At 48.1% G+C, this 12,255-nt stretch overlaps 1 protein-coding gene and 1 non-coding gene across 2 annotated transcripts; one reads left to right on the forward strand and one right to left on the reverse strand.

Annotated features, from left to right (window-relative positions):
- Positions 1-4,110: 4,110 nt before the first annotated feature.
- LOC123073814 (glycosyltransferase BC10) lies at positions 4,111-5,794 on the reverse strand. The gene is made up of 2 exons (XM_044496841.1): positions 5,188-5,794; positions 4,111-4,942 (listed from the first exon to the last, which is right to left on the reverse strand). The coding sequence occupies exons 1-2, from the start codon at positions 5,791-5,793 to the stop codon at positions 4,298-4,300; spliced, it is 1,251 nt and encodes a 416-aa protein (XP_044352776.1). The 5' UTR covers position 5,794; the 3' UTR covers positions 4,111-4,297.
- On the forward strand, positions 5,092-5,164 carry TRNAF-GAA (transfer RNA phenylalanine (anticodon GAA)). Its single transcript has one exon. It is a non-coding gene; the product is annotated as a tRNA-Phe (tRNA).
- Positions 5,795-12,255: the final 6,461 nt, after the last annotated feature.

The raw sequence follows: 12,255 nt of genomic DNA on the forward strand, positions 1-12,255 counted from the left end.
GGCCACTGCTCCGACATATAATTCAAACTACCCCTTGGGATAGGTCACTGTGCTAGGTTCATCCGGGCTTGCATCTGACATACAATTCAAAGACTGACCAAGGTTTGAGCTAGGTTATCTGACGGGGCTCCTGCACTCCTCAACATCTGCCATCCAAGCCATGTCGCGCGACACATTGGTGTCGCCTCAACCATGCTCACCAATCCACATACATGAAACATCGTGACACCTCGCGATGTGTTGGACAATGTTGTGCTCAGTCATGCGCTAACATGGTGCCATCCTAAAGTTGTAGCTCCATGAATGCCAACGTCACATAAGCCGCCTCACCCGCACGACAATTGTGGACTAACACATTGTCACTGACAGATCTAACGACACAAACTCTCACATGCCAGGCGTCGACGCCAGATCATATGCCGTTGAGGCAGAGAGGGGACAAAGAAATCTTATTCCAACACGTTGTCGCCGCCACCACCTTGTCCATGTCGCCAAGGAAACAAAACCTAAGGAAAACAAATGAAGTGGACGGGTCCATGCTCCTCTTGCCGTCGATGAGGCCTTCAAACGGGGGAGAGGAGGAGGACCGTGGTGGCAACATGGGAAAGACCTTTGATGGCGGCGACGTTAATTCATCCTTGGTCTATATGCATGTTAGCACTAGCTTGCTCTTGAAAAAGCACGACTAGATACTCAAAACGCAACTAACACGACAAAGATGATTTACGAAGCAAACATTAAATTTTATCTTGCTACTAATATGAGTCTATGACTTTGTATACAAAAATGAAGGGAGTACTAAAACACAACTAAAACAACAAATTTCATGAAAACGGGTCGCGGGGGTCAGAAAAGGTTCACGATTAGCTTAACTTCGAACTCGAAAAGCATGGAGTATGATTATTAATTGAATGTTAGTTCGTCACATTTTCCAAATTCTGCAACGATATTAGAACTTCTGAACATTTGCTATTAAGCTCGCGCGCCAGTTTTCTGTACATAAAGATGACCGACATCGGACGTTGCTTAATTGTGACCCATGTGATAGCACAAGGTCAATCGCTAGAGGAGACTTGGAAATAACACAAGCATACGGCGAGGAGACGGAGGATCACAGTAAAGGAGACAGGCAAGTAAATTGCGGGAATGGCTATCCATAGTTGACTAAATGTATTTTGGCTACCAGCTGTCAATCCTCTCTATCCAACCATGCCATCCAAATCGTACGCTCGCAAAAGCTAAAACCACCTCCACCGTGCGATCCAACCATGTCAACGGCCAGAAGCCTGAGGCCCCGCTTGGAATGGGTGTAATCTTATACACTTGTATTTATCTTACATATGTAAATTACTGGTCAACACTTGTTTTTTTTTTTGCCTAAAACGAAAACGACATGGCGAGATGTGTATTCTAAACCGGCGAGAAATGGAGCAAAAACGCGAATCCAAACAAGGCCTGATCGGTCTTGCGCGCCGTCAGATTGGCTCAACTATTACCGTTCATGTCGTCTTTTTTATTGAAGAAAATGTTATACCCGAACAAACAACAATCTAGAATCACAAACACCAATAAAGGACGGCCATCTACATGCACAAAACAAGTGTATCTATACCTATTAGTAAAGGTATTAGTATTTCTGTCCGTCCGTCATCAAATTACCCTCGAAGTTGGCAAAAATTATACATCAATACCACCCGTAAGTAGCAAAAGTGATTCACTTTTTATTAAGTGGCTGCCGGTAGTGTTTGGTTCATCTATAGCTTTGCCTTCATGTTGTCACAAGTGCACAAGCACCCGACAGGTAGGGCATCACTTAGGCATCGGGGACACGTCGGTTTGATCCCAGCTTGTCCGTTTTCTCCTCGAATTTCTATTAATAAAGCTGCCTCATCAAATGTCGCTTAGCAGATGGGCTGCACAATTCAATTTTGCCCAGCTATTTTTAACCCTTTTTCGCATTTCAAGTACTTTTTAAAACATCTGCGATGCGCAATAAAAGTAATGCAATCAGGAAGGTGAGAGGCGCATGTAAGCGTCGAGTTGCATGCAACGAACTAGGGTCATTTCGCTCGGACGGCACCATTATTTTTATTGATCTTCAAGTATATGAAGAGATGGCCTAAAACGCGCTTAACAGAACCCTTTTATTGAGATTTGTTCACGACTTGGTGCAAATATCAAACATTGCTTCAACTTAAAAATAATGTTTTGGTACTAAAGATTTCAAATTAGGCTATTTAAGATCGAATCGCCATACAAAAATCATACCAAAAGTATTGCATGTGTAGCATGCTTCTTAATTAATGTACTATTTATATGAATTTCAGCTAGACATTAGGGTGCGCCTCTCTGTCGTGGCACCATTCGGATGTCGTTCGACTGTGCTGACTGATAGATCAATAGACCCATCAATTATCTTTCTCGTTGCAACGTACGGGCATGCAAATCTCAGCCGAACCCCATGACCTTAGGAGCCAGCTCGAGCAGCTTGCCGAGCGCGTCCCGAGAGAACTTGCGCGCGAACATGAAGCAGAGCTCAATGGCCTTGCCGCCGCCACGGTAGCCGCACTCCCCGTTCCCTCGCCTCATCCCCTCCAGCAGCTCTGGCGTGACGGCCCTCCGTCCGTAGCTCGCCGGGTGCCGGCTCCCGCCCGCCATTTGGCGTACATGAGGGTCCGGTTCACGTTGTGCGCGCCCCAGCCGAGCAGGGTTACCAATGTCGGCACGTAGTGCTCCTCCATGTTGGCGACGCCGTGGTTGCCGCGGAACACGGCGATGAACCGCTCCTCAGTGACGACCCCCACAACGATCGTCCGGTCCATCTCGAACCAGCCAGCGTTTCTGATCTGACCATGACCTAGTCAAGTATCTAAGTGGCAGGGCAGAAATGCCAAGGCGCATGATGTTATTAGAAACGCCAAGACCTTTGCCGTTTCCGCCCCAACTAGAAACGCCATAAGGTGTGGCATTTGCAACAATGTCCGTCCATTTGCCACTTATCTATTAAGGGAAGGAACGCTGGATGACTTGGCGTTTTCGTGTAGTCCAGCGACACCACGGCCTGTGATGTTATCAAAAGGGTCAGATCATAAAATAAAATCTATGATTTATTTTGTGCTAAAGTTTGCTGAGAAGGTCAAAACAGTGAAAAAAGCCTCAATCCTCTCTATCCAACCATGCAATCCAAATGGTACGCTCCCAAAAGCTAAAAACACCAAATCGTGCGATCCAACCATGTCGACAGCCAGACGCCTGATCGGTCTTGTGCGCCGTCCGATTGGCTCAAGTGTTACCGTTCGATCTATATCACATCGTCTTTTTATTTTATTTAAGAAAAGGCGGTAGCCCTACTCTATAGATAAAGCCAACGAACTAGTTCACAAACAACAATTTAGAATCACAAACACCAATAAAGTACAGCCATCTACATGCACAAAACCAAGTGTATCTATACCTATTAATAAAAAAGATTAATGTTTCTGCCGGTCCGTCATCAAATTACTCTGGACCCGTAAGTGGCAAAAATGATTCGTTGTTCATTAAGTGGCCACCAGTTGTGTTTGGTTCATGTATAGCTATGCCCTCACATTGTCACAAGTGCACAAGCACCCGACTGGTAGGGCATCACTTACTTATCGGGGACACCTAGGTTCGATCCGCTCCCCGGCTTTCTAGTGATAGAGCTGCCTCACCAAATGTCGCTTTGCAGATGGGCTGCACAGTTCAATTTCGGCCCTACTATTTTTTAAACTTTTTTTTCCGCATATTCAAGTACTTTTTAAAATATCCGTGATGTGCAATAAAAGTAACGCAACCAGGAAAATGAGGGACGCTATGTAAGTGTCAAGTTGCATATAACGAACTAGGGTCGTTTCGCTCAGACGCAACCATTTTTTTATTGATCTTCAAGTGTATGAAGAGATAGCCTAAAACGCGTTGAACAGAATCCTTTATTTAAGATTTTTTTCATCACTTGGTGAAAATTTCAAACATTGCTTCAACTTAAAAATAATGTCTTGGTATAAAAGATTTGAGAATTAGGCTATTTAAGATCAGAATCGTCATACAAAAACTATACCAAAAGTATTGTATGGGTAGCATGTCTCTTAATGTACTATTGAATTTCTGCTAGACCTTAATGTGCGCCTCTCTGCCGTGGCCAGGTGGCACCATTCGGGTGTTGTTGAACCGTGCTGACCGATATTTCCGTGGACGCATCAATTATCTCTATGGACACATCAATTATCTCTCATTTTGCAACGTAGCAGTATATGTGCTAGTATATGGCTACAATATCTCAGCCGAACCCCATGACCTTAGGAGCCAGCTCGAGCAGCTTGCCGAGCGCGTCCCCGGAGAACTTGCGCGCGAACATGAAGCAGAACTCAACCGCCCCGCCGCCGTCTTTGCTGCGGTAGCCGCACTCCCCGTTCCCTCGCCTCATCCCCTCCAGCAGCTCCGGCGTGACGGCCCTCCCGCCGTAGCTCGCTGGGTGCCAGGCTCCCGCCCGCCATTTGGCGTACGTGAGGGTCCGGTTCGCGTTGCTCGCGCCCCAGCCGAGCAGGGTCACCAGTGTCGGCAGGTAGTGCTCCTCCATGTTGGCGACGCCGTGGTTGCCGCGGAACACGGCCATGAACTGCTCCTCGGCGACGACCACCACGGCGATCGCCCGGTCCATCTCGAACCACTGCGACCCCTTGCGCCACTGCGCGAGGCTGACGTTGTGTTGGGTGAAGAAGGGGGCGTGCCGCGCGCCGTCGACGTAGCTGTCGACGAAGCTGGCGTTGGAGCCGGTGAGGAAGGCGTAGACGGCCGGAAAGGGCAGGAGAGGGATGCACGACTCCGACAGCAGCGCGAACCGCGCGTTGGCGAGGTCCAGCAGCGCCGTTGCCACCAGTCGCCGCTCCGCGTCCACCAGGTTCATGTCGCCCCAGCTGGTGTTCTGCGTGTACAATAAGATCATCAGGTAAAATCCGGGTGAACCAGGGGTTCAGGTAAAAAAAAGGATCATCATGTAAAATAGTTCTCATGCATAAAAAGGCATGACAAGTAAATTAATCACAATGAGATCATCAGGTAACACAGACACATGCGGGGATAGCTCAGTTGGGAGAGCGTCAGACTGAAGATCTGAAGGTCGCGTGTTCGATCCACGCTCACCGCATCACCTTTTCTTTTGCACGTTACCTGGCTTGGGATCATGCGGCCGTAGAAGACGGAGTCTGCCGGCGGCGAGCCGGTGTAGGCGGGGCTCGCGTGCACGTAGATGGAGTAGAGCCCCTCGTGTCCGGCGAAGAACTTCTCCCACAACGGTCGCAGCGGCAGGTCCCCCCTCACGAGGAATAGGAATGCCACCTTGGGCACGATGCGCCACGGCACGCGGGCCACCCTGGGCACCATGGACGCCCTCCAGAGCAGCTCGTCGTCGGTCATGTTGTGCATTAGGCCGCCGCTCGGCGCGAGGAAGTCCGCGAACCCCAAGATCGCCGGCGGGGACGGCGTCGGCTGCTGCGAGGGTGGAGAGGGCAGCGGTGGGCCGACGACGCACGCTGTCTCCGGTGATGGCGAGGGCGACTGTGAGGGTAACTCTGTCACCGGCGGCGGGGGTGACGGCGACCGTAGGAGAGATGGCAACGGCTGCAGGAAAGGAGGGAGGTAGGACTCGTGGAAGTTGGCGGTGCACACCATGCCGAGGACGAAGCCGATGGAGAGGAGCAGCAGCATGGTGACCACATTGGGGAGGACGCTCCCTGAGTGGAGGGCTGGCATGTGCTTGGCCGTGCTGCTGGCCATGCTATGCCTCTAGCTTAGCACACGTTTAGGGGAGAATGAAGCTCCTGGTTAATACATGGAACGGTAGACCACGTGCTTTGGTTCACATTGCTTCATCTTGCAAAAAGTTGGTAGTACTATTAATTTTAGGGATTTTAGGGTATCTTGGACGCTGACCCCAAAACCGTCTGCATCCGTCCCGTACGGTCAGGACAGGACACCGCAAAGCCATCCAGCGCCAATGCCGATCGGTTCGTAGAGCAGTCTGGGCGTCTTTTCTCCCGCAAACTGAAACAAAATCAGATGATTTTGCAGGAGTCCGGACACCGGCCACGTAGGACTCCGACATCCTAGGTCTACCCAAAACTAAGTTGGAGCCTTCGCTTTTGTAGCTGGTCATACAGTTTCCGCGAGCTCGGAAATGAGCGTGGGCGGGCGAGTAGGAGGGGTCTGCGAGGGGGGAAGGAAGGGGTCGAGCCCTACGACGTCGGGGACCAAATTATACTTGCCAAGGAGGCATAGACGATGGCCGCCGCGTGGCGATCCCCATTCATGGACGCGCTCACGTCGTCCAGCCATCCTTGTGAACAGAGGAAGGAGATGAGGGGGGAGTTGGGCTGGGCCGTGCACTGTGCACGTAGCCCAGTCCAACAGTCACTAGTAGAAAAAGACCCATTTGTCCCGGTTCCAGAGGCCCATGTGTCTCGGTTCTGGAACCAGGACTAAAGGGTCGGGACTAAAGCCCATCACCTTTAGTCTCGGTTCGCTTATGAACCGGGACAGATGGTGCTCCACGTGGCCGCTGCGGCGAGCCCAGGCAGGAGGTCCTTTAGTCCCGGTTGGTAACACCAACCAGGACCAAAAAGCATCCACGCGTCAGCAGCTCAGGAGTTGGGGTTTTTTTAGGGGGGGGGGGGGGGTGTTGGGGGTTTCATATACTCCCTCCATTTTTATATACAAGGCCACTATGTAAAACACATTTTGCATCTATATAAGGCCACCAACAATAATCGAGGCAAATATTAATGATGTTTCCTCGTACTAGTAACCCATGTCTTAATTACTAGCATGCATTTAGTAGATGATAATAACACACTCACCTACTTCCTCTCCCATAGCCACTTAGTTTCCTCTAATATGCATGCACCCTATTAATTAACCCGGTAAATGAGAAAACAAATTGGCTTGTGAAGCACACATTAATTTTTGTCTTGGTACCTATAATTTGAATTTGTGGCCTTGTATATAAAATTGGAGGGAGTATTGTGTTAGCTAGCTAATAGCTAGAGAGAAGTGACATCTCTTATCTCCGTGCTTGGTCGACGCTACGTACTATACGTATAAAGAGGACTCGACACGGTAGCTAATAAGAAAACGAAGGAAACCATTAAGTACACAAGATCGTCATGAACATATACAAGATTGGTCGAACAACAAGTTTTCGTATATCTATCCGACGCTACTAGCTACATATATACAATATAAGATCTGTTACAATCCTTAACATCTGAAGTCAAGTTCCACATGGTATTTTCCGGCTGGATTGATGACGTGGTCAAGAAAGAATCCCGCCAATTCCTCTTGAATTGCTTGTATGCGATCTTGTGGTAGGAGTTCATCCCGCATCTGCCAGATCTAAATTGAAGAAGAGGGTCAATACATGTGTATGAATGAAACTTAACACAAATGATGGTAATAAAATAAAATTGTGAATATTTTGCTTACGCACTTCATATTGTTTTTTAGAGTAGCCCCGCTTATTAGAGGCCGTCGCGTTGTAGATGAACTCGCAAACGTAGTATCCACATAAATCATTCCCGCGTTCCTGCCACAAGCACTTTACGAGAAATAGAGGTCAATCAAACTGATAAGCAAGCATGCTAAATGGTATTGATGAAACTAGCTAGAATCAATGGGAGATGCGCGGAACTAGGTAGTAGTACTTACTTTCGGGTGTTTAAATCGCAGCTCGGTTGGCAGTCCCGGAGAAATTGCGGTGAACTCTTTCCAAACCCTGCCAGACAAAGAAAATAATTACTTGATATCAGGAAATGAACAAAGTTGCCGATATGGTGCGATAATGATCGATTGAACTTACTTCTGGAGCATTTGAGTCATTTCCGCATCCTCGGGATCTTTTCATCTCGAGTCTAAGACGGTTACTACTCCCTGCTCAAGCTTAATCTCTAGGAGAATAAAGTGGAAGCTGCGCACGCATGCATAACTCATCAGATACATTACTATAACCTCGAGTAATAAGGGAAACCGAATATGCACAAGACAATAACACTCACTTGAAGTTGTAAGGAAAGAGTATTTTGTCTTTGCTTTGATTTTTGAGCAACGATTGTAGCAGTTGTCCTCGGTTTCTGAGACATTTTTTAACTGTCCATTCATGTATGACATTTTGGTTAATGAACCCAATGTCATAGATTTGTACTTTTTTGCATTCAACGATCTTCAATCTGCATAATATAGTGAGGATATTTATATATACATGCAATGAAAGAGCTGAGCTATATATAGAGACTTAATTACAGAAAGTAGTACTTACAGACAGTAGCAAGCCACGAGTGATTTGTCGAGGGCCTTTTGATTGTAGAACTGGAAAAACTCGTCAAAATCAACAGTTAACAGATCTTGTCCAATGAAGTCGTGGTCATCTTTAATTCTCATCGACAAAGCATCCTTCCCAGACTCACTGCAGGTTTTCATGTACCATTGATGGAATCTTCGCATCATCCTTGTTAGAGGAGGACTTTCATCTTTGACGAGAGGCTTCCCCTAGTGGTATCTGAATTCATCCACCTCCATTGTATCAAAATGTACATCATCGCCCAGGTAATCACCAGGATTGGTACCGGGCACCATCCCCGGCAGATTTGCGACGATATCGCTAGACACCTTGAGCGGGGGGCACGATTGGTTAGCCTGTTCGCGGAGCTGGGGAATTTTTTTCCCACTTCTTCGTTCTGCTAACCTTGTATCACTTGAAGTATTTCCCGACCGGCGTGCATCTTCTAGTGTCTTTTTAAGAGCGCGTACATGGTTGTCATCCGGTGAAGGCGGTAGTGGTCGCTTCAGGGCATCGATAGTGCGCTTCGCTTTCACCGGATCTATCGTCTCCTTCGGTGGTGGAGGTTTCTTTGCAAAAAAGTCCTTCACATAGGCTTCACAGATCTCCGTGTTTTCCTCCACGGTCCTCTCGTATGGTAACTTCTCTAGAGGCTTGAGAGATGGACCGTATCTGTATTGCCTCCCACCTCTGGTTGTACTGCTAGATGCCGGAGCGGCGGCGTCTCTCTTTCGTCGTTGCTTACGAGGCGGAGAAGGAGGCGGAGTGCTCCCACGCACTGGAGGAGCCGGAGCGGCGGCGTCTGTCTTCCGCCGTTGCTGACGAGGCGGAGGAGGAGGCGGACTGCTCGGACGTGCCGGAGCATCCAGAGAAGGAGGCGGAGTGCCAGCTTCACGCGCGGGAGCAGCCGGAGAAAGAGGAGGAGTGCCCTGATCACTCGCCGGAGGAGGAGGAGGAGGAGGAGGAGGAGGAAGAGGAGTGCCCCGACTCGCCGGAGGAGGAGGAGGAGGAGGCGGAGGCGTCCAGTTCGGAAGCTTGATGTGATCCTTCCGCCATACACATGGAGTCTTCAGAGCAAGACCCAGCTGAGTCTCCCCTTCACCTGTAGGGTGGTCAAGCTCGAGCTCCTCAACAGCATAGCCATGTGGAATCGGATGGCAGTGAAAAGTTCGGTCAGGTTGAGGAGGTGCAATAGAGCCGACAGCCGCCTTGACTTTGAGTTTCTGCCATTGCGTCATAAGATGGCAATGTTGAGCCTCCATGATAGCATCCATGTGAAGGAAATATGCCCTAGAGGCAATAATAAAGTTGTTATTTATATTTCCTTATATCATGATAAATGTTTATTATTCATGCTAGAATTGTATTAACCGGAGACTTAGTACATGTGTGAATACATAGACAAACAGAGTGTCCCTAGTATGCCTCTACTAGACTAGCTCGTTAATCAAAGATGGTTAAGTTTCCTAGCCATAGACATGTGTTGTCATTTGATGAACGGGATCACATCATTAGAGAATGATGTGATGGACAAGACCCATCAGTTAGCTTAGCACTATGATCGTTTAATTTATTGCTATTGCTTTCTTCATGACTTATACATGTTCCTATGACTATGAGATTATGCAACTCCCGAATACCGGAGGAACACTTAGTGTGCTATCAAATGTCACAACGTAACTAGGTGATTATAAAGATGCTCTACAGGTGTCTCCGATGGTGTTTGTTGAGTTGGCATAGATCGAGATTAGGATTTGTCACTCCGATTGTTGGAGAGGTATCTTTGGGCCCTCTCGGTAATACACATCACTATAAGCCTTGCAACCAATGTGACTAATGAGTTAGTTGCGGGATGATGCATTACGGAATGAGTAAACAGACTTGCTGGTAACGATATTGAACTAGGTATGGTGATACTGACGATCGAACCTCGGGCAAGTAACATACCGATGACAAAGGGAACAACGTATGTTATTGTGCGGTTTGACCGATAAAGATCTTCGTAGAATATGTAGGAGCCAATATGAGCATCCAGGTTCCGCTAATAGTTATTGACCGGAGATGTGTCTCGGTCATGTCTACATAGTTCTCGAACCCGTAGGGTCCGCATGCTTAACGTTCGATAACGATTTGTATTATGAGTTATGTGATTTGATGACCGAAGTTTGTTCGAAGTCCCAGATGAGATCACGGACATGACGAGGAGTCTCGAAATGGTCGAGACGTAAAGATCGATATATTGGAAGGCTATATTTGGACATCAGAAAGGTTCTGAGTGGTTCCGGTATTTTTCGGAGTACCCAAGAGTTACGGGAATTCGCCAGGGGAAGTATTGGGCCTTCATGGGCCTTAGTGGAAAGGAGAGAAAGGCCACAAGGGGAGGCCGCGCGCTCCCCATGGGCTGGTCCGAATTGGACTAGGGAGGGGGCGGCGCCCCCCTCTTTCCTTCTCCCTCTCCTACTCCTTCCCTCTCTCCCCTCTTGGAAAAGGAAGGGGACTCCAACTAGGATCGGGAATCCTAGTTGGACTCCCCCTATAGGCGCGCCCCTCCTAGGCCGGCCTCCTCTTCCCCCCTCCTTTATATACGTGGCCAGGGGGCACCCCATGGACACACAAGTTGATTTTTTAGCCGTGTGCGGTGCCCCCCTCCACAGTTACACACCTCGGTCATATCGTTGTAGTGCTTAGGCGAAGCCCTGCGCCGGTAACTTCATCATCACCGTCACCATGCCGTCGTGCTGACGGAACTCTCCCTCGGCCTCAACTGGATCAAGAGTTTGAGGGACATCACTGAGCTGAACGTGTGCAGATCGCGAAGGTGCCGTGCGTTTGATACTTGATCGGTTGGATCGCGAAGACGTTCGACTACATCAACCGCGTTACTAAACGCTTCCGCTTTCGGTCTACGAGGGTTTGTGAACACACTCTCCCTGATCGTTGCTATGCTTCTCCTAGATAGATCTTGCGTGATCGTAGGATTTTTTTGAAATACTACGTTCCCCAACAGTGGCATCCGAGCCAGGTCTATGCGTAGATGTTATATGCACGAGTAGAACACAAAGAGTTATGGGCGATAATAGTCATACTGCTTACCAGCATGTCATACTTTGATTCGGCGGTATTGTTGGATGAAGTGGCCTAGACCATATTACATGACCGCGTTCATGAGACTGGTTCTACCGCCGTGCATTGCACACAGGTGGCTAGTGGGTGTCTGTTTCTCCAACTTCGGTTGAATCGAGTGTGACTACGCCCGGTCCTTATTGAAGGTTAGAACAACACACTTGACGAAAAATCATTGTGGTTTTTGATGCGTAGGTAAGAACGGTTCTTGCTAAGCCCGTAGCAGCCACGTAAAACTTGCAACAACAAAGTAGAGGATGTATAACTTGTTTTTGCAGGGCTTGCTGTCATGTGATATGGTCAAGACGTGATGATATATAAATTGTTGTATGAGATGATCATGTTTTGTAACAGTTATCGGCAACTGGCAGGAGCCATATGGTTGTCGCTTTATTGTATTAAATGCAATCGCCATGTAATTGCTTTACTTTATCACTAAGCGGTAGCGATAGTCGTAGTAGCAATAGTTAGCGAGACGACAATGATGCTTCGATGGAGATCAAGGTGTCAAGCCGGTGACGATGATGATCATGACGGTGCTTTGGAGATGGAGATCAAAGGCACAAGATGATGATGGCCATATCATATCACTTATATTGATTGCATGTGATGTTTATCCTTTATGCATCTTATTTTGCTTAGTACGATGGTAGCATTATAAGATGATCTCTCACTAAATTTGAAGGTACAAGTGTTCTCCCTGAGTATGCACTGTTGCTACAGTTCGTCGTGCCGAGACACCACGTGATGATCGGGTGTGATAAGCTCTACGTTCACATACAACG

Source organism: Triticum aestivum, chromosome 3D (assembly GCF_018294505.1).
Source record: "Triticum aestivum cultivar Chinese Spring chromosome 3D, IWGSC CS RefSeq v2.1, whole genome shotgun sequence".
Classification (NCBI taxonomy): domain Eukaryota; kingdom Viridiplantae; phylum Streptophyta; class Magnoliopsida; order Poales; family Poaceae; genus Triticum; species Triticum aestivum.

Coding starts and splice junctions, on each gene's coding strand:
- LOC123073814 (XM_044496841.1), bottom strand. CDS start 5,793: ATGGCCAGCAGCACGGCCAAGCACATGCCAGCCCTCCACTCAGGGAGC. Junction 4,943..5,187: donor GCCGCATGATCCCAAGCCAG/GTAACGTGCAAA, acceptor TTGTACACGCAG/AACACCAGCTGGGGCGACAT.